At 40.0% G+C, this 25439-nt stretch overlaps 2 protein-coding genes across 4 annotated transcripts in view; one reads left to right on the top strand and one right to left on the bottom strand.

Annotated features, from left to right (window-relative positions):
* mdn1 (midasin AAA ATPase 1) overlaps positions 1-10844 on the bottom strand; it is a 66752-nt gene extending 55908 nt beyond the window's left edge. For both annotated transcript variants that reach the window (XM_047573091.1, XM_047573092.1), the window contains exons 1-11: positions 10596-10844; positions 10057-10283; positions 9610-9834; positions 7998-8105; positions 7533-7725; positions 7244-7453; positions 6689-6820; positions 4979-5082; positions 4535-4649; positions 3352-3533; positions 177-258 (exon numbers count right to left, since the gene is read on the bottom strand). In XM_047573091.1, the coding sequence (XP_047429047.1) occupies positions 177-258; positions 3352-3533; positions 4535-4649; positions 4979-5082; positions 6689-6820; positions 7244-7453; positions 7533-7725; positions 7998-8105; positions 9610-9834; positions 10057-10283; positions 10596-10691 (1674 nt within the window). In that variant the 5' untranslated portion in view covers positions 10692-10844. The remainder of the gene's footprint in view (positions 1-176; positions 259-3351; positions 3534-4534; positions 4650-4978; positions 5083-6688; positions 6821-7243; positions 7454-7532; positions 7726-7997; positions 8106-9609; positions 9835-10056; positions 10284-10595) is intronic.
* A 110-nt stretch (positions 10845-10954) lies between these two features.
* On the top strand, positions 10955-23744 carry casp8ap2 (caspase 8 associated protein 2). Of its 2 annotated transcripts, none has more exons than XM_047573093.1 (10): positions 10955-11267; positions 12979-13040; positions 13358-13466; positions 13621-13721; positions 14394-14468; positions 14765-14880; positions 16356-18664; positions 19730-22484; positions 22642-22741; positions 22845-23744. In XM_047573093.1, the coding sequence occupies exons 1-10, from the start codon at positions 11201-11203 to the stop codon at positions 22905-22907; spliced, it is 5757 nt and encodes a 1918-aa protein (XP_047429049.1). In that variant the 5' UTR covers positions 10955-11200; the 3' UTR covers positions 22908-23744. The 2 variants fall into 2 exon arrangements, with proteins under 2 accessions (XP_047429049.1, XP_047429050.1); XM_047573094.1 differs by having other exon boundaries at positions 10956-11267; positions 13398-13466.
* Positions 23745-25439: the final 1695 nt, after the last annotated feature.

Genomic DNA, 25439 nt, shown 5'->3' with positions numbered 1-25439 from the left:
CAATTTAATAAGGGTATGTATGACATTTAAATTTGGCCAGCATTTACATAAACCTCTGATTTTAGCACTGTAGTTAGGCAGTGTCTCTAAAATCATGCCCATGTCAATGAATTACCCAAGTATCTCCCACAGCACTCAGTATGTCCTGTTAAAATAAAATAAAAAAAAGCACAAACCTCTTGGAAGACATGTTGTGCTGTTGCAGATGAGGTGCTGTCAAAGTTGACACTGATCCGCTCACACCATTTCAGGAGGTCTCTGTGGTGACGCAATGAAGACAGATCAAGAGAAAAGAAGATGATGAATGTATAGCATTTTTTTTTGGAGGATGAGAGACTTTACTCTCTGATAATAACCAAAGGGACAGAGGGAGAAACACTGCTAAATCAGACCTTTATTTGAGTTCTAAATGCAACATCTATCTTGAAGCAGGACCAACATAAAGCAGAATGTGTTTGGAGACACCTAAAAGTCGGAATGCAAATGGAATGCACTACTCAAAAGTGGAAGCTTAACTGAATTAACATTCGGTGATTCAGGAATCACTTTGCTAAAAGCCCATGGTAATAGGTATGTCTGTAAACCCAACTTAAAACTATCTTGCTCAATAGCATGGACCCTAATGACCCAAAATGCTAGTCGAGCTATAATGTTAATGACATTGATCTCTGAGAAACATATGTACTATATACGCACGAAATGCGGAAGCTACAGACGCATCCATTTACAACTCAATCTTTATCCAAACATCTTCTATGGGCCACACTAAAAACACATGGGAACTTCAGACAGCGCCAGGACAGCTGAGTAACGTCTCTGAGCAGGCGTTACCTAATGACAATGTACTGGTGTGACCTGGATAATCTGTGATTTCAGCACATTGTCCTGAGGACAGTCCAATCAATAATCCATCGAACGCAGCAGCAGCTAGTGGAAAGCTAATTAAAGTCATGGAGGCTGAGCTGCAGACTGGCTGGTAGTTTGACTGGAGGGAAATCTGACAAATTAGAGGCCAAGGGGACTATAGCTTTGTATATTTGCCCCAAGTGATGTTGACTGTCAGAATGAAGTGCTGCTGTTTGGGGATTACGGGGTAGACCAAAGGCGTTCTATGTACCGGTACCTGGCCACAAAGCATTTTATACTAGGCCATGAAATTACCTAAATAATAATCATACAAATTTACATTTTATTTGTTTGGTAATTTCACTGAACTTCAGTCCGTCTGTGCTCCAACTGTCCCTACCACGAGGTGGAGCTCACTTGTAGTGTTTTTCCTGTTGAGCTACCACTGAGAATGTGATAGAGAATGTGTTAGAGCCAACACAGCACAGTACATGGAGCGGGCTTCATCATGAACTTGTCCAGTGAACTGTATCCAAGTTGGCAGTTAAATTTTGAAGGTAACATAAGATCACAGAAGTGCCACATGGTTATGTTTATCTCTGTAAAATGAAGTTGTAGAAGCACTAACTGAATGTCATTTGTCATTAGTTATTCCTGGTTAGATCAGTTTTTGTTTTGTTTTGTTAGGACTTTAGGACATTCAACCCGATGCCTTTGGAACACTTATTATTAATCCAAAGCTGGGTAAAATGAATGGCAAAGTTAAATGCGAATGGCAGTGGTTTCAAGAGAACAGAATTAATGGGGTCTATTGTTTCATTTGAAACAAATGAAATGCAGACAAAAAATAAAACTGCTGCTGCTTAATATCTTTTTAACACTGTAACACAAACTAAATTCCATTGTCTTTCGATACAATGAATGGTAACGGTGATGGTGATGGAACTTCCATGTCCAGATAATATGCAGTGGCCCCAAAAAGGATTTCTCCAACACAAGAAAGGAGCAACTGTAACTGTAACAAAGTCAATACATGGTTCTGAGCGGTACGTTATAATATGTTAGTACAGAGTTCTCTGTGCCTTTCTCAATATGCTGCTATTTCACCCAAACTTGAGGATTTGATTTTGAAACACAGCCACATTCTCAATGCAGTTGTGTTATTCAAGGTTTTAATCTGGGGGGTATCAGACAAAGTTTTGAAAAGAGTCTTGAGACAACTGTATTGTTATTGACGCGATATAAGTTATATTATTAAAAAAGCTTAAGGAAGTCCTCAACAGCCATTTTTTTGATTTTGTTCATATGAGTATGCAGAGTTTTCCCCCAACAAAGCATTTTAGAAGTCTTACTCTTAACTAATTAATTGCAAGAAGAGGAAGCATGTTCCCAACTGTATTGTTATTGACGTTATATAAATAAAATTGAATGAAATGTCACTTTTCAGTAGCGTTGCATAGGTATAACTAAAAGTAATTTACCTATGTTTGATTAACACGGCAAAAACGTGCATTTTTAATGTTAGCGTGTATGGTGAATCCTGTGTAACAATGAAGACTTTGTATATCCACTGTATGTAAGGATTCAGGTGGGTGATGAACACAATTGTTTAGAGGCACCATCTGAAATAACTGAAAACTTTTTTTCAACCATGACTAAACAAAATATTAACTGTAGACGAACTAAAGAAGCTACATGAATGAAAGGGAGCTTTTGTCCACTCTGCAGCCTTTATATGGAATATGTTGTGGAATGACTGGAAACTAAAGAACTTAATTTTACTGAGCTCTTTTAAATTCAAACTGAGAGTACTCAAGGCCGACACCACAATATGCACTCCTTTTTTGTTGTTGTTGTTGTTGTTTTTTGTTTTTAGGTTTACAATCTACTTGGCAATTTTTATCGTTTCTCTTTTGTCTTCAGTTTGTGTTTAAACTGTGTAATTTTTTAAGTGTGTATTGTATTTGAAAAAGACATCCTTAAGCCCAATGGGTCTTTCTGGTTAAATAAAATAATTTATGTTTTTGCATGTTGCTTGTGGTGGATAATGTTTTGTTGACCTAAACCCATTCCATGCCTATTTTTGTATTTCATGGTCTAGATTTGTATTTATTTATTTTTTAAAGCATACCATATAGTATAGGAACCAGGAACTGGTCAAAACCTTAATTATAACACCCGTCGCTGTTGATGTGCTGCTGGCACACAGGCAGACAGACAGTGGATTACATCCATGTGGATTGTCTGCTGGCTGACCTATTAGGATGATATTGACTTTTTATTACATCAGAATTTGGACAAGCATGCTGTTCCCAATGCAATCGGTGAAGCCCTCCCCCCCCCCACAACTTCAGCTGCCAACAGTTTGTTGTGAATTTCAAAAAAAAGCCTGCACAGTTTATCAGTCTTAACATATAATTCAGCAAATGACAGCAGAATGTGGAGTGTTGACTCTAATGTGTTATTATTGACCTTAGAATAAAATGTCACTTTACTGGGCCTCACCTCAGTGACAGAGCTCTCCCCTCCAGCATTGTGCTTTTGTCCTCAGACTTGTTCTGCAGGACATCTGGGTTTTGGAGGCTGCTTGTGTCCAGATCAGAATATCTCTCCCCAGTCAGCTGGCAGTAGATATCTAGCAGACGGTCTGCTACCACAGCCAGCCTGGGATACCTGCTGATGAGCACCTAGACACACAGAGGGACATCGTCAGCTGGGAATACATTAGGGTCTTTAATCACACTGATTTCAGTTGAAATGTATTGTAGTTGTTTTATAACTCTTCCTGAAAAACAATGAATAAACAAAACGTTTGGAAAAGTGTTGCAATTGATACCTCCATGTCTCAGGATAAATGACGACAACAGATTTCACGATTATTAAAAAAGCTTAAGGAAGTCCTCAGCGGCCATTGTTTTTATTTTGTTCATATGAGTACGCAGGGTGCACAGCGTTTTAGCAGTCTTACTCTTTACTAATTAATTGCAAGAAGAGGAAGCACTATGTTCCCATGAATACAGTGATGTTTTCTGTGGGCTAAAAGTTAAACGCCGTCTTCTACCTTTATTTGTTCACATTTTAGAAAATGTTTTATTCTATATTTATTGTTCCTTTTTGCCATTTGCCACAGGGCACATTCAGAAGTACCACTGAAAAATCCATCAAAATGTCAAGATTTTGAGGAACCGTTTTTCTTTGCTTTTGTGATGATTAAGAATAAGAATAACACGAATAAGTCTTTACTGTATTTGCAGAACATAAGTTGTACAATGAGATTTTGTTTCAGCTTGGTAAAATTCCCAGTGTAAATATGAATAAAATGTAAATATAAATCAACAGAGTGAAGAATTTGCCTATTGAATATACAGATATTGTGTAGGGCACTGTACTAAATTGTCATCCAGTACAGCTTAGGTTATTTACATTAAACAGATTCATGAATATTAATGAATGGAACTTCCTGTCATTTTTAGAGCATGCAGTTGATATCGTATTCTAGTTTCAAAGCTCACTAAGTGCATAAACAACACTCAACAATACTGCTGACAACTTCTGTATTCTATAAATGACACCATATTGGAAAGTGGTTCATCATGACCTTGTGAAAAAAATATTTGTCCTTGAGTAAGCGATGGGTTTCCACAGACACTAGATCTTAAAACAAAGACTGTGGTGAGGAAACACTCACCTTCTTCAGCTCTTCTCGTGTCATGTTGAGCATCTGCAGCTTGGTCCAGTATTTGTCCAGCAGGGCTGCATGGGAGCTCTGTGCTTTGTGCCAACTACCAGCTCTGAAGTACACCCTGCAACACGCAAACTTTTTGTTACTCATGTCGCGCATCAGAAAAGGTTTTCACTCATACTTGCATTTGCTTTTGTATGTGCACTTGAGTGCTTGGATATTCTGAGTAGGGAAAATGGCAACAAAAAGGCCTTGTGTTCTCTGGACAAAATACCAGCATGCAGAAACAGCCATCACATTTGTTACAAAAACCTGGCATGGCCTTGTACAGCACTACAGAGAGTACTGTAGAGAGTGTAGAGAGAGTAGTGAATACTGCCTTGAGTAACAGTGAACACTTTTTCTTATGCTTTAACATTATGCTTTAATATAGTTTAACTGCATTCTTACCTTCTCGTTGCAAAGAACTGAAAACCAGGAGCAACGTCGATGCAGTCCTCCCTTCCAGGAATCATCAGCTTCTTATTCTCCATCAAAGGCAGGAGCACAGATATCTGAAAGAAATTAGGTCAAGTTGATAGTTGTGGATAGTTGTGTCATCAGAGTGGTTTACCGCTGGCTCAGCTTATCAGGGACAGTGATAAAATAAAAGGAATTGTTATAAACAAAGAAGAGTATAAAATATCTATCTATCTATCTATCTATCTATCTATCTATCTATCTATCTATCTATCTATCATATGTAGACAATGTTTTACTTTACCTCACAAAGATAACACTACCACACTTAAAGGAATTAATCTCCCAGTATGGTTGTTATTCAGGATACAAGGTAAATGTGGATAAAACGTAGGCAGTGTAGGTGAGTGGTGGGATCTCAGAAGATACAAAGTGGACAAAGATTTAAGGATTTAATTGGCCTAAAGAGGGCATTAAATACCTTGGCATATATATATTATTATGCTGGTCCTTGCTACCCCTCTTTCCAATTGGTCATGTTGAAAGTATGCATATGAATGTTCTGCCAAGGCTGCTTTACTCATTTCAGATGTCACCTGTTGAAATCCCAAAGCCAACTTTTGATAAGCTGGATAAAATAATTTCACTTTTCATATGGCAAAAAAAACACCCTAGAATTAGACTTAAAACCTTACAGTTCTAAAATTAGAAGTGGTCTTATGCAACCAAACCTAAAATATTACTTCTGGGCTGCACAAAAGAAGCAGTTAATGCACATCCCTATTGCACGGTGCTCTTCCTGGACGCATACTTTGTAGGGATGTAACGGATGCAACGATGCATCGTAAGACAGTTAAAAATCAATACGAATGTGTGTCAATTCGTGATGCCCTTTTTAAACAGCAGAGTGCGCGATCTAGTTTTGAGGTCACTTTATTGAAATCACTACATAAAAAAGGGATTCTCTTCAAATTGTTAAAGAGAAATTATAATTTGTAGATTTTATATATCTAAATATATATGCTATTGAAACATGCATTCATTGCATACTTTGTGTTTTGAAGTTACATCCTATCTCAAAAATGTGTTTTTTGTCTGAGAAATAATTCAAGGAACCTTTTTCAGTCATAATTTGTCTGCAAGCTCATTCTGTTTAAAAAAAAAACAAACAAACAAAAAAAAAACCCTTATACTTGGACATCACTGTGAACAAACCAGACCATAAAAAGGCTCAAGCTCAAACCCACCCACCCCATCAGATATGTGGGAATTCTTTAAATAGAGACTTAATCAGATGCATCTTAATTCAGACCATTTTCAATCATTTCTCCAGTGTGTGTCAGGTCAATTTAACCACTTCCAGGTCACAGACGTACCCCTGTAATTTTGGTTTTTAAAATAAGGATCTTATCCAACCCATTTTTTTTTTTACTGGGAAACAAGTACGGCTATTAGGGTGTCACCAGTGAAGCAGACATAGTTTTGTGAGTTTACAACACACAGGTTGAATGCACACATTTAGGAGCAATAAATTCTGAACTAAATCATATCCATGCCCTTGTTTTTTTCATTGCTTCATTGCCTCAAGAAAAACACCTGGTACTTCCTAAATACTAGGATGTATTATTATCCCAAGCTGGATGGAAAGCTGACATCACTGACATAGGAATACACGCAGGTTCTTTTTGTATTTGAACTCACCACATCCAATGGCGCATGGTCAATGTCCTCCAAGAGGATCCACTGGCCTTTAGACACAGCTTGTGTCAGTGTTCCTGGCTGCCACACAAACTTCCCTGGTATATCAGTACAACGGTACATCCCAAGTAGCATCTGTGAAGAAAAATAAAAACAAAAAAACATTTGACCTTGTCCAAAGACTGTATATAAATAAAGTCAATGTGTCCCCACTTCCTTGCATTTGCTGTTGCTATTTTCCCGGCAATATGGCCAGCGCCATCTTGCGTGAGTTTGGAGCCAGAGTGAAACCATGTTATCGATGAACCCACCCACTTACTGCCATTTTTATTTAATTGATACTGCATTATACTCCACCTCCAACAGTTACATGAAATGAAATGTTGGATTACACACTGTACTTTTTTAGGTTTTTAAGGAACCAGCCGTGAATAAAAGCCTGTATCTCAGTGAGACCGATAAAGCAAAATGTAGGCTGAATAAATTAATAAATGGTGTATATCCTAGTATTTACTTGCTTTTGGTCAAATTCCACTGCCAAAACTGGATGTATCTCACCTTGCTGTCAGTTTGATCCCCAAGCTGAACCTTTAGGATTTCTGTGGCTTTTGTATGTCCAGTGACAGCAGCCAAAAACTCTACTAAGGATGTTTTTCCGCATCCAATAGGACCCTCAAGGAGCACAGGTTTCTGGGAAGCCGCAGCCAAAGCCAGTCTTCTCAGATTACGGCAGCTCGAGTCCACCAGCACCAGGTCCTTTGGGTTCACCTTTAAACAAAGACAAACATTAAGAATGAGACGGAAACAACACCAGAAACATTTGTACATACGTACAAAGAATACATACCTGTTCTGCCTGCCTGGGAACTATCCTGGGTAGAACAACACCACAGACTGCCACGACATTCTGAGACAGATCCTCTGATACCACTTGGCCTCTGGTAAATTTATTAGTTTTCTCTTGGCGCCACAACACGGAGCCTTGATTGGCTAAAACAAGGGCTTTTTCTACCTCCAGCTGCTGAGTTTCTTCCAAAGCCCTAAGCAAAAATCAAAGCTAAAGTCATGACACATAGCATTCAGACATCAGTATCATTTTACAGAGCTTTTTCACAGTCAACAGTTTGACTTGCCACAGCAGGAAAAACACAGGGTATACAGATTTAGTTACAGAAGTCCCAGTAAGCTTTGACAGCCAACCTGACAGTGAGATACAGCATGGCACAACTAAATGGGTGCATTTAAGAGCCATTAATGTAATTTTAATTAAACAAATAATATGATAAAACACATCAATACCAAATGTACATACTTCATTTTCATGTGCAGGATCTCGTCACTTGATAGAACCTTCCTCAGGAAGATGGTTTTCTGATTATCAGTCATACGAGAGACCATTGCCAAACACTGGGCTGTGTACCTGTGAGAAAGTAATATGTTTTATTTACTGGACAAACAGGGCAGCGAGAAAGTTCTGTATAAAAAAATGCAACAAAGATCTACAACAGTATTACCACTGGTTTGACACCTAAATGAAACCCCTGACCCTGGGGTTATTCAGATATTTTTTGGCCAGCAGAGAAGGCATTGCAGGCCCTGACGGCCCACCACTGGTTAAAAATTACACTTTATGTATGTTTTATATTAATAAATTCACTTTGTTAGAATTTTAGCAAACTGTTATCTGGTTAGCCATTTAGCAATGTATCTAATAAAGGGCACGGCCAAAAAAAAGTTTAGTAGTTTTGATTTCAGCAGCAAACACTGTGGCATTGTTTCCATTAGAAGCTTCTGTAATGTCACAAGATTTATTTCCATCCAGTGTTGCATTAATTTTACACCAAGATCTTCTATTGATGATGGCAGAGTCTGACCACTGTACAAAGCCTTCTCTAAAACATCCCACAGATTCTCAGAGGGGTTAATGATGTCTCATGCTCCCTGAACCACTGTTTCACTATCTGAGCCCCATGAATCCTGGCATTGTCATCTTGGAATATGCCTGTGCCATCAAGAAAGAAAAAAATCCATTGATGGAATAACCTGGTCATTCAGTATATTCAGGTAGTCAGCTGACCTCATTCTTTGGGCATAATTTTGCTGAACCTAGTCATGAGCAACTGCAGCCACTCCAGATCATAGCACTGCCCCCACAGGCTCATACAGTAGACACTAGGCAGGATGGGGTAGGCACTTCATCTGCCTCTCTTCTTACCCTGGTGCCCCATCACTCTGGAACAGGCAAAATCTGGACTCATTAGACCATATGATGAGTCCACCATTGCTCCAGAGTCCAATGGTTACATCCAGGTGATGACTTTTTTATAAACTATCTTTGTATCATAACCTAACTACTTATCATGTCACCTGTGTTGGATTTTGCAGCTCAGGATCACATTCATTTCCCTACAGGGATAAATAAAGTCCTATCTTTCCTTAATTTGGAGTAACAGGAACTGCGATTTTACTGCTAGTAGTATTCATTCAAGCAATACTGAAATGTAGCAAATATGTTGTCTTTCTGTGGTGTTATTTTGCATCTTGCATGCGATTATGTGAACATTCCCAAATTACAAACATGGGAATCTTGCCTTTCATTATCCAACTTAATTTGCATTAGTAGCAGTCACACGTTATTCCATGACAGTTTTGTCCTACAAAAACAACATGCATACAACCATGGGAAACTGCGTCTCAGGTGGTAGAGTGTGTTGTCCAGTAATTGCAACTGAAAGCCAGACAAACTGTCCTTGGCAGCTTCTGCCAATGGGGTTTGTATGTGTGAATGAGTTAATCTGAGCACTGCTGCAGACCATTTGCAATTTATAATAACCTAACTATAGTAGTGTACAATGCAACCACCCTAAGAATATGTTACACTACATAGATACACCTGTAAGTCTTAAAATAAAGCGGGTGCATACCCTCGGACCATGACATCACTGGTGAGCAACTGGGACACACAGGGACTCCAGTCCCAGAGCATTCGAAACTTGGCACAATCGCTTTGGAGGAAACGTAGGGTGGCACCCATGAGATCCCGCATCTTCATCCTCCGCGGGCCATACTGGACAGCAGACGATTCTTCACTGGTGAAGAAGAGCCGCTGAAACACTGGAGGTGCATCATTGAAGTACCTTGTCGCAAACCTTTTGGAGAGTAGCGGAAAATTAGTCACGATTTAGCCTACAGAAATGCTGGCTTGTAGTCCCTGGTCAAAAGAAAAGGATACACGACACATTGTGTCCCACTGCCACCTACCAAGTAAATACAGCTATGTAGCCCCCTAGGCAGGTATAACTAAGTGAGAACCCACAGCTTCCACAGGTTAGGGCAAAGACGACAGAAGATATGACAAAGTCCACACTTACGCCTGTGCATCAGGACTGATGCCAAGGAGTCTGCTGAGGGCAACACACAGGCGCTCATGGAGGTCATGGTTGATCCTGCCACCAGTTTTGACTCTTTCTGCATTGCGTTCCAGCAGGTCCAGAATTAGTGGTCTCAAGTGGCGGGCAATCAACAAGGTATAATCCTTCTCCAACAGCAGCTGAGCCAAAAACTCCAGAATGTGCTGCCTGTCCTGCTGGCTCCATATCTAAGGAGAGGTCACATGGGAGGAAAGCGGCCAATTAAAAACAGTGTTGATGAGTATAAGCCACATAAGCCATTCATTAATATTCCTCCAAAATATTTACATCTTATGGGTTAACGCGGCAGCACAATAGTCCTGAGCACAGCAAACATGATGATGATACTATGATACTATTTGTACAGTGATCTGACACCTTAAATGGGGTGGGAGGTTACTGCATACTAAATACAGGGACACCTTCTGAGTAACTATGCGAAAATAACTAACTGTAAATAAATGATCGATCCGTACAATCGCAGAGTAAATATGTCTTACCTGCTTTGACAGATATCGGCTCAGTTCGTTATGACTTTTTTCAACGTGCCTGGATATGGTACCCAGTGATGACAAGCTCAGCTCTAGATTTTCCATCGTATCATTGGACGCGTGTGGAGAGGAGCGATCTACGGAGATAATCCCGAGCGGTCTATGAAAATGCCCCCTGATTTCTGACTGCTATTAGAGTCAACTACGACGTTCATCACAACACATAAGCACGTTCCCGTCACTGGCGTTAAAACCCTGTCCACATGTGTGCGAAGCACAAGTCTTTCCGGGTCGAGGAGAATCCCCCCTCCTACTCCTGTCGAGTCGTGTGGTGATGACGCAAACAGACCGCGCCGCCGGTGCCACAAACTGCACCCTAGTCCTCCGAGAGAGAAACAACTTTGGCTCGGACGAACCACCTCGTGAGCTGTTGTTTAATTACTGCGGCATTTGAGTGAACTACCAGAGGATGTGAACCATCGCAAAAAGCCAGTAGACCACGGCGTGCAGTGTCTCCTCTCGGTTTGATTCCTGGTTTAATATTTTTTCTGACCTGCAAAGAATACGGCTGCTGCTGTGACAGACCGCGGGAAAATGTCGTTACTTCCTGTGCAATGAAGTCTTGGCGCGACATTACAATTGTAAATAAAAACAGGACACAGGCAATACGCACGCAAGAAAGTAAGTCAAGCAGTTCTCAGCTACCTTGTTCAAACGTGCTTTTATTGAATGACTGACGGATGTGCCTGGCTCGCGTTGGCAAATTCAATTTTGCGACTTTTCTCCGGTTACGGCGAAGGCTTTGAAGAGAAACGACCACGAATGCGCTTCTCGTTACAATACGTATGAATACCCAGTGGCGTCTGCATGGAGTTTAATGTCAAAAACGTCCCTTAACATGACATAAAATCGGTTGTCGGGCGTCAGTTTGGTTTAATCTCCATTTTATTGCTTTTAAGTGCAAATTTCAGCTTAACTTTGTGTTGTGGGAGTTTAGCGCCGGGTTCTTAACACTTTAGTTGCTATATGTGGTGATGTTACATTAGTCTGAGGCTAGCGTTTAAACGGAATGTCACATTGTTCATAACAGGGAAAAGTAAAGAAATGGGAAAAGTAAGTAAGTAAGTAAGCAATTCAACCGAGAAGATAATACAGAGTTTAATCTCCAAGCGGGTCTAAATTCCCTTCTGCCTAGCTCTATTGTTGAGGCTGTGAGCTTGGGTGCCATTGTTCGTACAGTCGTGAAGCTACGATTTAGAGCAGGGGGTGTCGGACCCATTTTAGTTCGGGGGCCACATTCAGCCCAATTTGTTTTCGAGCGGACCAGTTAGACAACAACACAGTAACCTGTAAGTAACGCAACGTTAAGTTATTTTAGTGCAAAGAAGAGTATAAAAGTAAAAGTATACTAGGAGAATGTTTACCTTCAATACATTATTCCTTAAAACATTAAATTTCTTAAGAAAAATGGAATTGCAAAAAAAGTGCAATTTGGAGACATTGCTGTCTCTTGGGTCTCAGTATCATTGCGCTTTGTCCTTTTTTCTATTGAAAGGTGTTTTGCGACTGAGCTGCAACGCCCATAGAGTCTCATCTTGAAATATCCCATAATTGTTTTGGGACTTCGAATGAACTGGTCACATGACTTTTGTGACAAACCTTTGTATCGATACGTCTGGAAAGACCTTCTCCTGAGAGCATGAAAGTATTTCAGTGATATTTGAGAGGTTTTCGAAATGCACTAATACGACTAAAGATGAAAAAGAAATGACAGCCAGATTATAAACAGTATTGTAAATCTCTGACATAAGAAAAGTGTATGTAACACGAGGGTCATACACACAGACCCTTGTGGTGATCGTGGTTGATTGTGCCACAGGCTTTTGCTCCTTCCACATTATGCTCCAACAGGTCCAGAGGCAGTGGTCTGAAGTGTAGCATAGTCAACAAACTATAATCCTTCTCCAACCACAGCTGCTGCTAGAATACACACTGCCTATTCTACTGGCTTCATGTCTAAGGGCAGGTCGTATGGGCTGGGTCACAATGAGCAAACATAACCCTAAATGTAGTCATTTATGGTGTGTATAATCTTATTACAAACCTTTATTATCCATGATTTTGTCTGGCATTGACAGGTAAGGCCTAATAAATGTATACCACATTGGATTATTGTTGCACCTGGGTGAATTACAAGACACAGATAGTAGGAGGAAAGGCAAAATTGAGGCATAGACTTTTTTTGAATATACTGAGTAGAACTGGCTATGATTATCACTGTGACCTTTTTATGGTCACTTGAATTTACAAATAGTTCTTGATTATTTAAAATGATTCCAGATTATTCATGTTTTTCCTCAAATAATTACTGTGGATTTTCCTTTTTCTTCAGAAACTGAGCCACAGCGATATTCGAAAGGATGGCAAAAATGGACACCAGTGATGCTTCAGGCCGTAAGTATACACTGCATTCAAATTGAACTGGAGTTTATAATAATGCTGTGATACCAGTAGTGTAGATGTCAGTCCTCAGTCACAAAATGATAGCTTCATCACAGCATAAGCCTTCTAGTGATACGATATATAATATGCCTGTGCATTATGCAAATTTATAATATGTATAGAAGGCGATAAAGAAGTTTTTGTCCATTTCCTATCATTTCATTTAAGTGGATGTAAAATAATTGACACAAAATATAGCACCACTTTCATGTGAGAATGAATGCGTGATTTGATTTTTGTTTCTGATGTGCGTGTTGGTTATAACACAGTGGAACTCATTTGTCTGGAATACATGTATGATATCCACAGCCCTGGCCCATGATGAAGATTCTGTGGATCTCTACGATGACCTGGATATTGGTTTTAATAGCAATGCAGGTAAAAGTTCTTATTGAAATGGTTTCAACTTCATCTGCCACAGATGAACTTACTCCTACTAATATTATTGTATTTAGGCAACATGGTCAAGCATACTATTATATTTAAACTTTAATTCATAATTACATTTCTATATATTTTTTGTTAATTGCAGATAAGTCACCAACAGCTGGCTCTGAGCTGAAAGAGTCAATGGATTTGTATGAGGATCTTGTGACAGAGGAACAGCAGAGCCGAGAGTCATCCTACACTGCGGTGAGATCACACATCCTCCATTTGCCCTTCTTTTCCTATGACACCAGGCTTGATGTATAGATCAATGTTTTTTTTTGTTGTTGTTTTGTTTTTTTGGGCCCAGCTCTGCAGCACTGTTTTCAGCTGAGATTATTTTCCAGGTTCCAGATCAATTGTTAGAATGAGTAATAGTTCTATGATTGTTAGGCTTATCTCAGTTATACTGTTGTAGATGCGTATGGTTTGCATTACAAATCAATTTGGCAGAGATGGCCGCTCAGACTGACACATTTTATCATTAAATATTTGATATCATGTTTAGGGTTTAAGTGATTTACAGATCATTGCCTTCTGATTTGATTTCTATTTTGCATTGTGTAATTGTTTCTTTAGTTTTTCTTTGTGTTTTTGTTGTTGTGGGCTTTTTGTATTTGAGGCGTCAGCACCCCTGCTGAGCCAATGCATGAATAAGGACCCACACGTTTAGATGTGATGTGAGTAGGTGCCAATGCAGAACTAAAGCTAGAGATGAAACGAAATCAGTGAATTGTTAATTGTGAACAAGGGTTGATCCATTGTTTGCGTGTGAAAGTGGTGTAACATTTACATAGTGTATCACAATGCTTCAAGGCTCAGCAGAAATCACAATCCTTTGATAAAATGCAGTCCTTTTTTCTTTTTGTGTGTCTGCAGTTGAAGTCCAGATTCCAGGCAGCTCAAAACCAAATTAAAGAGTTACGCCAAAGATTGGAACAGATGGAACTACAGGTTTGTTTATTTTTCTGTCATTTAAAAAGGTGCATTGTTGCTTTATTATTATAATGCTTCACTGACAATAAACTGCATTTGTATTATACTCTAATGTAAACCTTATTAGACATTTTTTCACAACTGACATTTGAGCCCTGTGCTGTGAAAAGAGGTTTTGAATTTACAATTTTTTGTTGTCAAACTTTCTCCTTGTGTCCTACCATGTAAATATATTACACAAGACAGTAGACTTAAACTTAAATAAACAAATCTCACTCTACTTTTCTTTCTCTCTCTCTCTCTCTTACAAACAGAATACAGGATTAAGCACAGAGAATCACCGTCTCAAAAAGAACATCTCTGCACTGTTACAAACAGCTAGACAAGAGGTGATGCGAAAAGATGCTGAGATTCAGAGGTTGAACCAACGGTACGTTTTAATATTACAAAACCAACACTAAACACTATTACATTTTCATAATAAAATATAGGGCTGTAGATTATTGTACAGTGCCACTAAAAGTTTTTGCGGGCCTCATTTTTTCATAGCAATTACTCAAAACGTGAGCAGATATTCAAGGCTCACACCTCGCAAACATGTGTTATGAAGGTCAAACTGTGACAAAGCCCAGGTTTTTATCAGATTTGTATTTTTTTTAATCAAAACACGGAAGCACTGTTGTTACATTAATTGGGAACTCTTCCCATAAATGGACTCTAAATTAACCATGCAGTTTATTTGTAATTACTAGGGTTCACTTATAATTGCAACTCACAGATATGCAATGTTGGCACATTTGCTTCAATCAATAAATACACAAGTATAATATTTCTTCAATTGTTTGATTGTGTTCTCTGTGTCTACTTCCAGACATAGAAATCTGCTGATGTTTTAACGAAAATTTCAGCAAAACTATATAGAAAATTCTTATACAATACATTTAAGTGGCACTGTATTTATGTATATATAGACAGTTTGTAAATATGAGAAGGCCTGGTACCATGGTACTCATTGGTCTGCATTGGAGTCCAGCTTATGTGTTCTTTTCAGTGTTTTATATAAGGAGTTCAAGATGTCGTGTTTCACGCTCTGTACACACACCCAGTGATCGACACGTGAGCTAACTTAAGCTGCACTGGTTTTAAAGTGTCACAATAAAGTGCATGCATTAATCATGTCAAAATGTTACATGACAGCTTCCTGCAACAGACGGTTTAGAGTTCTGCATTAAGTTGTCATTGTTGAAAGTGAAGGAGGAAGTAGACTGGCAAGGAAGACACGGCGCCAGCTAGTGGTTGGGTGCCATTTTTACACAGCGAGATAGACTGATGGGCACACAAAAAAAAATGGCTCGCTCCGGCACAGGCTGTGTGCATAAGTTACAGCACCTAGATCCTGCAGTACTCTAAAAGAACCTTAAGGGCCTTATTATTAACCTTTTCTCAACCCCTGACAGAGTTCACTGTTTGTTCTTTAAACAGAAGCTCCACAATTTCAAGACGGGGTATGTTCAAGATCCGAGGGTCCACATGATAGACATCAAACTCTTCTGTCAGTCTTTAAAAGAAAGCTGATTCACATAGTCACCGCCAGCACATTTATTAGATGGCCCACATTAAGCAAATAAGACCATAGTGACTGAGTAGAAACCTGTGTTGGCTTTTTGAAGTGGGAGTAAGTTATTATGGAAGATTTTTTTTTTAATATCCAATATGAAAAAGTGGTTGGTGGCACAGCGCTTTTTGACACATCAGCCTCATGCCAATAATCATTGATGGTTATTGCTTTAATAATCTAAATCAGCTACTTCGGTAATTCCAGTTTAGAACATTTATTTAAAAGTTGACCTTTACTTACTGGGTTGGTTTTAAATGGCTAATCAGTTCAAATGTCGGTTTCTCTAGGTCAGACAAAGACTGCCATCATCATCATTCTAATAGTAGACCTTCAACATTCAGCCACACAAAAAGGCCACCACCTCCTCTACCCTCCATTCCTCCTCCCCCTCTCCTTCCACCTCCTGCTGCAAATCTCGGAAGGGACCATCCTCCAAGAGATCCAGCTCCTGTTTCCGAGAAAGAAAGCAACAGTTTTACTAGAACTTCAAAAGCCTCTTCTCATAGTTATTCAAAAAGAGATTGTGAAGTATCAGACAAACAGATGGAGCCAGACAAACACAAGTCTAGGCACAGAGAGGAAAAATATCAAAATCTGAAACTATCTGAATCAACAGATAAGAGACATAGAAGTTGCTCAGATCCTAAGAAGGACTGTCATGCCCCTGAGAAAAGCAGGACTCATAGAGCAGACAAAGACACAAGAGGAAGATATGACTCCAGATCCTCTAAAAGCAGGATCCATCAAGATGTTGAGAGACTCCGCAGATCAGATGGGGTCAAAACCTCCTCTCCAGAGGTATTTCACAGCGCAGCTTCCTCTGATGACAAGAGAGGGAGCAGTCGAGAGCGAAGACAAGATAAATACAAAATGACTGGATCAGACTCTGAATGTGGTACAACCCACAGCTCAAAAGAGGGGTACAGCCGTGAACACAGAAAAGTGAAGACGAGTGACAGACATAGCAGAAGTTCTGACACAACAGACCGGAAAAAGTCAAATCAGCACACTGAGCGCAACAGTGATTCTTCCAAAGAGAGAGAAGGTGACAGACGGAAGGATCAAAGGAAGGACAACCCACATGAAGTGGAAATCAGCAAAAAGTATAAGGTTTATTGTCAGAAAGAGACAAGCAGAGAACAGGAAAAACAAAGACCCAGAGAATCAGATCAAAAAAAAGCAGATGGCCATATTAAGGGAGGTGAGGAAGGGAACACACTAGAAGCCTTAAAAATATCATCCGAAGAACCAAGTACAGGTGAGAAGAACTCTGTGGAGGAAAACAGTCCACACAGGAAACTGTCGTTTATGGAAACATTGAATCTAACCCTGTCACCAATTAAAAAGCCGGTGTTACCCATTGATGGCATCCAGGATAACCTTATTCAAGTGGACGATGAAGTCGGACCGGATGAGGAGAATTCACAGCCAAATATTGAAGACATGTGTGTCATTGATGACATAAACAATAGTGAATTAGCAGCAGGATCGGGAGATGCTGCAGACCAATCACCAGATCATCTCATAGTTTCAAGTACAGAAAAGAGGAAATTTATGAAAGATGTCAAGGAAAAGGAAAACAGCTTGAGTGAAACTTTGAGAGTTAACAATTTAGCCCAAACTACCTCACCTCAGTGGCAGCCCCTGGCTACTACAGAGAATAAGATGACTGTGCATCTCGCACTTAAATCACCAGAGAGTAGATCTCTAAAATCAAACATTTCCAAAAATCATGATGACAAAACCAAGCTGGTCTCAGCCAGTCAGGAAGCTGTATGTGCATTATTGGAGGCCAAAGATGGTACAGAAAATGACAGGTCTGGAAGCAATTCTAAACAGCATATAAGCAATGACCAACAAAAGTCTCACTCTGGAAATAATACTGATCTGTCTACTGCAGTTGCAGAACCTGTTGTTCCTAATTCAAGTGAAGGATCTTCTAAAAATGCTGTATCACAGAGCATCTCCCTGGATTCACCAACAGAAGATGTCATTCTGTCGCACTCAAAGGACATCAATGTTTCTGACGAGGCCAATGCCAACACTCAGCAACTACCACTCACTGTCCAACCTCAGGTCACTAACCAAGGACTGTTTCTTCCTGCTTCATCAAGTTCCATTCATGAGAAAGATTGTAGGCAAGATGGTCCTAAAGACACAGACGCTGTCTCCAGTACAATCAGCCTGGAATCACTTCCACAAGAAGGCCTGAGTTTAACTGAGGCTATTTATGTTTTAACACAGACTGATGAAGATGCCGATGGCAGCACCACAGCTGAGCCGAGCTCTTCAGTCGGCTGTATTGGAGTGTCCAAAGTTAGCAGTACGACAGAGGAGAAAACGCTACCAGAGAGGTTCAATAACCTCATTGTAACACCCAAGAAAAATTTCAGTCCTGGAAAGAGACGGGAGAATAATGTTCAATCATCCAGTTCTGTGCCGTTACTTCATGATGAGGACTCCATGATGCGAACACTGAGCAATCTGAAGAAAATTCCTGATGCCATCAGCCCTCTGAGGAGCCCAATACGGATAACTAAGAGAAGTCTACTCCATGTGCATGGCAAACCAGGTCATGTCAAGAGTCTTCAAAAAGGTAAAGTTAAAATATACATGCATATAGAATATAATGGTGGCTCATGATGCTAAGATTTTTTAGCCCTTTTCTTTTGTGATTCCAACTTAATTTTCTGTTGAAGGCAGATGTTATCAAGTAGTTGGATATATGTTCGAGATATGCAGTCTGACAAATGTCATAAATCAAATATGTTCATAGTTGTTTCAAACAGACATGCCGGGTGGCCAATGAGAAACTGGCCATCCTTCTGGGTTTAATACAGGTTCAAGGTTAGTGTGAGAAAGAGAGGCAGAATACAGAGAAAAACTGTGTTCTCTATTACTGGTCCATCCAACACCATCCCCTCCATAACTCTCTAGAATATTTTTTCTTCTTTTTGCATTTTCTAGTAATTTGAAGGCCCTGTTCTGGTCAGTGGATTAGCCAGTTAGCATTCCACTAGTCCATCAAATGAAATGGCAATTGAATGTATATTTGGCATGTGGATGGTGTTGAGTATGCATTTAAAATCCATGTTATTGAGCTTTATTGTTCTGTGTGTGCAATACAAACTGTTAACAACTTGCAAATGCAAAGGAGAGCAGCATTGCCATAATAGTCTTTCACATCTGCATCTGGCAGTCTTGATGATGCTGGAATCACAGTCCAGACACTAGCCACCAACCAAGAGTCAGACAAAATTGACTGTAATAATCCAAATATTTGGTGTTGTTTTCTGCTGTTGTGGTAGGCTGTTTAGTTTTTACAAAGCAGACATTTTGTTTGAGTCTTTATTCAAAGAATTCAAAGAATTCCCGACAAGAGGACAGTGACATCGTTATGACTTATCCATTACGCATGAGTGGGTTAATTAAGATCCCCTTACAGTCTAGTAAGATCAGTTTTCTTTGCACAAAAAGATTTAAATTTTTCTTTTTCTTCTGTGCAAATCAAGTGTTGGTTTTACTAAGCAGAAGGGACCATGGATTCAGCCCATCTACAGAATTGTGTGAAATGTGTTATTTCCAGCTGTAGACTGCACTGGGGTATCAACTAGCATTTAATAAACTCTTCACTTTTGTTTTTCCTGTTTTTCCTTGACAGAGTTTTCCTGTACAGCTGTTGATGGCACGTCAAAGAAATTGGATGTAAACAAAGAGAACAAATATCCAGGTTCCCCTGCAAAAAGTGATGCACATAACCCACCGGATAAGGTGTCTGACCGGCCTTCAGGTCTCTCTGACACAGATTTAGAGGAAGGGGAAATTGTAAGTGAGAGTGATGAGGCGGCTACATGCTCTCCTGTTCCTGCAACCAAGAGGGCAAAGCTAGAACAGCCACCAGCAAGTAAACCAAGTCCTAAGTCTCTTTTAAAGAGGAAATCTGAAGAAAAGCGTGTTGCTTCAACAGGTGAAACAGCAGGTGTATCAACACGAAGTCCAAAGAGTCGCTTTAAAACGGTTTGTCCCACAGCAAGTAAAACTTCTTTTTCCAACATTGAGGAAATAATGGAGACCTTTAAGCGTGTCCGCACAGAGATACGAAAAAAGTACATGAAGCTTCATAAAACCTTTCCCAAGAAGAGCTTCTATGGTGTTATGGACAATTTCCAGGAGTCTTTTTTAGAGTTTGTGGATGGTGCCCATTTTGGTCAAGTATGCAGTCAGGTAGGAGAGCTGAAGTCCAAGCTGAAGAATCTAATTGCATCTGTGTTCAAGAAAATATCTAATAATGGTATTGTGAAACGCATTTTTGAACAGCAAGCAGTTGATCTGAAGCAAAAGTTGTGGGACTTTGTTGATGTCCAAGTTGACTACTTGTTCAGAGACGTTCACACAGCACTGAGTAACCTTTGCAAACCAACAAGTGTTCAGGTCGAGGACAAGAAGTCCATTAAAAATGAGAAAGTAACTCCTCCGAAAAAACCCCGATGTCAAAAGAGTGAAGCAAAACCTTCCAACCTTCTGAGTCGCACCAAGTGCTCTGCTGTGGCTCCTTACAAAACGGGCCTTGGAAGCAGAGGCAAAGACATTAGAATCACACAAGTGGAAAAAGAAAGGAATGCTGATTGGCAACGATCAAATTACCCCAAAACCCCAACTGTGGAGTTCCTTCCTCCTAAAAAACTTCCTTCAACTCCAGTGAAAAACAACATGTCTTCCTTGGTGGTCTCTCAGAATGGTTCTTTGCTTGACAAAACAGACTTTGAGCTGCTCACAGAACAGCAAGCCTCCACTTTGACATTCACTTTGGCTAGAGATTCTCAAATGGGGGAAATCTTCAAGTGTCTGCTACAGGGAACTGACTTATTAGAAAGCAGCGGCATTAATGGAGACAACTCTGGCTGGTCTCTTGGTACTCCAAGGAAGGATGGAGAAAGATTTATCAGCATCACCACTCCATCAAAATTTGACTCCTCATCTACACTTGTTTCTCCAAACAAATTTGATAGTCCCTCTAAACTTATTGCAACATGGTCTAGCATTTCACCTCGCAAGATGTTATCCCCACGCTCTAAAGGTCAGATCCCACCGAATCCCGCTTTTTTTGATGAAAGTTGCCTGTTAGAAGTTCCATCAGACAATCGAGCGTTGCTACAGGCCAGCACAACTTCACAGAAGACATATTCCATTCTAGCCGAAGACCTGGCAGTGTCCCTCACCATTCCATCGCCTCTGAAGTCAGACAGCCACCTCAGCTTCCTACAGCCCTCAAGCATGAGCATCCGCACACCCACCATGTCCACTCCCGACAGCGTCATCAGTGCACACATTAGTGAGGATGCCCTGCTGGATGGGGAGGACGCCACAGAGCAGGACATTCACCTGGCCCTCGACACAGACAACTCCAGCCGTAGCTCAAGCAGCAGTTTGTGCTCAGGACCACTCACAATGCCTTTTGTCTTAAAGCCTGACATGCCCATGCAGGCACTAGTGATGGAGAGGTCCAATGATCATTTCATTGTGAAGATTCGTCAAGCCAGCACAGATGCAGATGTCACCCTGACTGCTAATGACAGCTTAAGTCGAACACTAACCGAAGAAGATCAACATGTAGAAGATGACATTGCAGCTCAAGAAGAGCAAGCAAAGGCTACTTTTGCGGACAAGTCTCAGAAAGGTGCCAGCCTCTGCAGTGAAATGCCTTCACAATGTTCTTCAAACAAACTCTCTGACAGAGTAGACTGCACTGAGATCTGTGAGGCTGACACGGCATCAGATACCCATCCCACTCTAGATGAGAGGGTAACCATAACAAACAATCCATCCTCCAAAACTAAAGATATGTCACCTCAACATAATGCCTCAAAAGATAGTCTTTCCAAGGATTCTCTACTTGCGTGTGCTCCTTCTGATGACAGTTTAAACAACAATTCTCAAAGTGTGGATCATTTCTCAGTCACTGCAGGTGAGAGGACCAGTCAGGCAGTTCAGTGTCAAGTCATCACAAGTAAAAATCCTTCAACAATCTGCGAGTCCCAGAAAGCCAACAGTCACGTCGAAAGCTCAGATAAACAACACCAACAAAGCCAAACATCACAATCACAGCGTTCACACTCTGGAAAAGAGGAAATAGACATGTCCGAGTCAGAGAGGAGTCTCACCATTTCAGAAGACATGAGCAGCTCACCAGAGAAAGAGCTGAGGGACTGTGACAAAGGCAAGAAACGGAAGAAATGCCAACAAAAATCGAAAGTAAAGAGGTCAAGAAAGGAGGATGAGGAGAGTGCAGGCGAAATGGTTTCTAGCTCCGGGAAAGAGGACGAGTCCAGATCGCCACCAGCATCTCTGTCCCCTAACAGTCTGTCTGCTAAGAATGTCATCAGGAAGAAGGGCGAGGTGGTGATAGCGTGGACCAGGTCAGTAACCATAGGCTAGTATGGTAGATTTACTCAAGAACTGTGTAGTTCCAAGGTGTTTCACCTGTGTATTTGTCAGTGTAGAAGTTGTTTTTCATTTAGAAAAAATACAGTGGTGAAAAGACTGCTCAGTTTCTTTTCTGTTTTCTTCTCCCAGAGATGAAGATCGAGCTATTCTGATTTACTTGAAGGCCAAAGGGGCCTCACGTGAGACTTTCTCTGCACTCTCAGAGAAACTTAATAAACCATCAGGCAAGGTAAACTAACAACTTTTCTTTTGTGTTGTGTTGGCAATGTAAGTTAATACTGTGCCATGTGTGCATCTAATAACTGTTGACTATTGATTTTTTTCTCTTTTAGATTGCTCAAAGGTTTGCCCAGCTCATGAAACTTTTTAAGGCGAAGGAGAAGATGGACGTTTGATTGCAGTGACATGCTTCAGTGACTGTTGGTACCAGCACAGGCCATTTAGTCCATCAAGATCTGGAGCCGAGTACTGACCAGCAGCTAGGAGAAATGTGGATCGCAGTTGTAGCTAAACATTGATTTTGAATAGAAGCCTGGAAATCTGAACACTGTATTGTTCCTGATACTAAAATGTACCTGCCCATACAATTTGAAAAGAACGAGGATAGTTTCAAATTATCAGCAGTGAAATATCCAGTCAGTATAAACAGTCTTTGTTTTTGATGCACTTTTTGGTTTTCAGCAGTCCACACTGCATGTGGACTCCACACACAGTCACTACTACAGCTACAGGGCAGGATCTTTACTGTTGCCTGACCTGAACAAGAGCACCTGATTTCAGCCAGTCTGCAGCATCTGATTGTTATTTCCTGTGTTTTTTCAGACTAAGACAACACCAGTTTCCAAAGCAAGTATGTTGATATTGGTCTAATCCCAGTTTCAAGTTTAGTTCCTACAAAATTAAAAGTATGTTCTCTGGAAAACAGTTAAAAGCAACCTTGATCCATGGAACTGATATCATTGGCCTTTTTATAGTAATTCTGTATGTTTAACTTTGGATCTTATTTTAGTAGTGTGTGTGTGAAGATAATGCTTGATACATTTGAAAGTGGTTCAAATGTTTATCTGTCCAATCTATGTACAGTTATCTGTTAATACAAATACAAATTTTATCTGTGGGCCTAAATGGCATTTTGTTTAACTATTCTCATTGCCTATAAACAGTATGGATCACAATATTGTGGAATATTGTACATAATTTGTTAATGAAAATAAAGTTTTTATTTATTTATACTGGTGGTACTTCTCACTCATGTAACTATTTGAAATAGATTATGGCATATAATACAAAATACATATGTACATAAATACATTTCCTCCAAACATATGAGAACCAGCACTTGAGATTTTTTGCTGTCACTCTTTCAGGTGTGAACAAACTTAGATCAGATCTCTCAAATGTGATCTGTGTCATGGGGGTGTTCACCCCCTGGTTGTACCCTGCCCGATGCCAGCTGGGATAGGCTCCAGCAACCTCCGCGACCCTAGGATTAAGCGAGATGAAAGATGATAAGAGATTTATGAGAAACCACAAGTCAACGTGGTGACTGGCAACGAAGGAGCAACAACGCCTCTGTAAAATGGAAATGCAAAACATTTTGAGCAATGACATGTCTGTTATTTAGAGAGATCTGATCACACAGAGACACTACCGCAAGATGCAAACCTTTAATTAGCAGCTTAACCAGACATGCATGTATAACCAGACACATTATCTTTGTTAACACAAGACAACCCTCCACTCTGTTTGGCCAGACCTTTATCCTACACCAAGACAATGAGTTCAAACATGCTATAGAGCACCAAGCTTTTATTAGTGACACTAGAGGGTAAAACGGGCCACGTTAGTCTCTAGATGTAAACCTCACATAGTGTTTACCTGCTGAATACAACAACACTTCTTGGACATGGACTCAGAGTAGCTCTTACCTTACCTTTACAGCACCACAAAGTCAGATACCCATACCAACAGTAAGTACAATTAAAATGGACAAAAAGCTGGTGGAATCCCTTGGTTCACAGATTTTTGGAGGATGCTGAATCTACCCCAGCTGGTACCAGTCATTCACATTCATCACAACACAACACAAATATTCATATTTGGAAATCGAGGCCAGTGCCGAGGGGGCCATTTGTATTTCAGTTCAAAGTGGGTGAGGAAGCTGAAGAGGACAGAAGCAAACCGAGCTGGTAAGTCACACACTACAAAAACTCAGCTTTAAGAGAAAATTTAAAAAAAAAACAAAGAAAAAAAAACACAAGAAGAATTATCTGCCAATAGAACAGGAACATCTGACTTAGATTTAGTAAAAATAAGAATATAGAGAATAACTAGCCAAAAGATATCTCCAAAGACTAAAAATAAGTGGATTGACTTTACATAACGAACTATCATTGCTCTGTATGGTCATACATTGCAGTGCTGTGATCTACGACTGACAATCAGTGAATTACATTTGTTTACTCTCTGTCTTAGATTAAAATGATGAGATGCTAGAAATGTCAGGCACAAAAATCAAACACCTTATTAATCTTTCTACTCATATCTGAACATCAGTGTGTTACAGACAACTCTTGTACACCAAAAGCACACTGCTCATACATTTTTAAGAACACATCTGCTGCTTCATTTTCAGATTTTATTTTTCAAACATATCTTCTGATCTAGTCCAGTGTATGCCTGAGCTTACCTACATTTTTGACTCAGTAGTCTGTTTTAATAATGCTTGAAATATTTCGGACTGGCTTGAAGGCAGATTCTGTTCAGGTCATGACGCGTGCTGTTTAAAAAAAAAAACTGTAAATATAGGCAGATAAGAAATTGCAAGTATGCTAATATCAAAAGATTAAAAAGGCAAATATATATATGGTCAATTCCAGGATCGATTTCATTCAAGCCTCAGCATAGTGACATATCCATACAGCATT

This window comes from Mugil cephalus, chromosome 21 (assembly GCF_022458985.1).
Source record: "Mugil cephalus isolate CIBA_MC_2020 chromosome 21, CIBA_Mcephalus_1.1, whole genome shotgun sequence".
Classification (NCBI taxonomy): Eukaryota; Metazoa; Chordata; class Actinopteri; order Mugiliformes; family Mugilidae; genus Mugil; species Mugil cephalus.
The sequence above is the reverse complement of the archived record's forward strand: the minus strand, read 5'-3'. Positions and strand labels throughout refer to the sequence as shown.

What these genes read in the sequence shown, in the direction of transcription:
- casp8ap2 (XM_047573093.1), top strand. Translation starts at nt 11,201, where the DNA reads ATGAAGTCTTGGCGCGACATTACAATTGTAAATAAAAACAGGACACAG. An exon ending in GAGAGTCATCCTACACTGCG is followed by an intron (nt 13,722 to 14,393) that starts GTGAGATCACAC and finishes GTGTGTCTGCAG; the next exon opens with TTGAAGTCCAGATTCCAGGC. An exon ending in GTGGTGATAGCGTGGACCAG is followed by an intron (nt 22,485 to 22,641) that starts GTCAGTAACCAT and finishes TTCTTCTCCCAG; the next exon opens with AGATGAAGATCGAGCTATTC.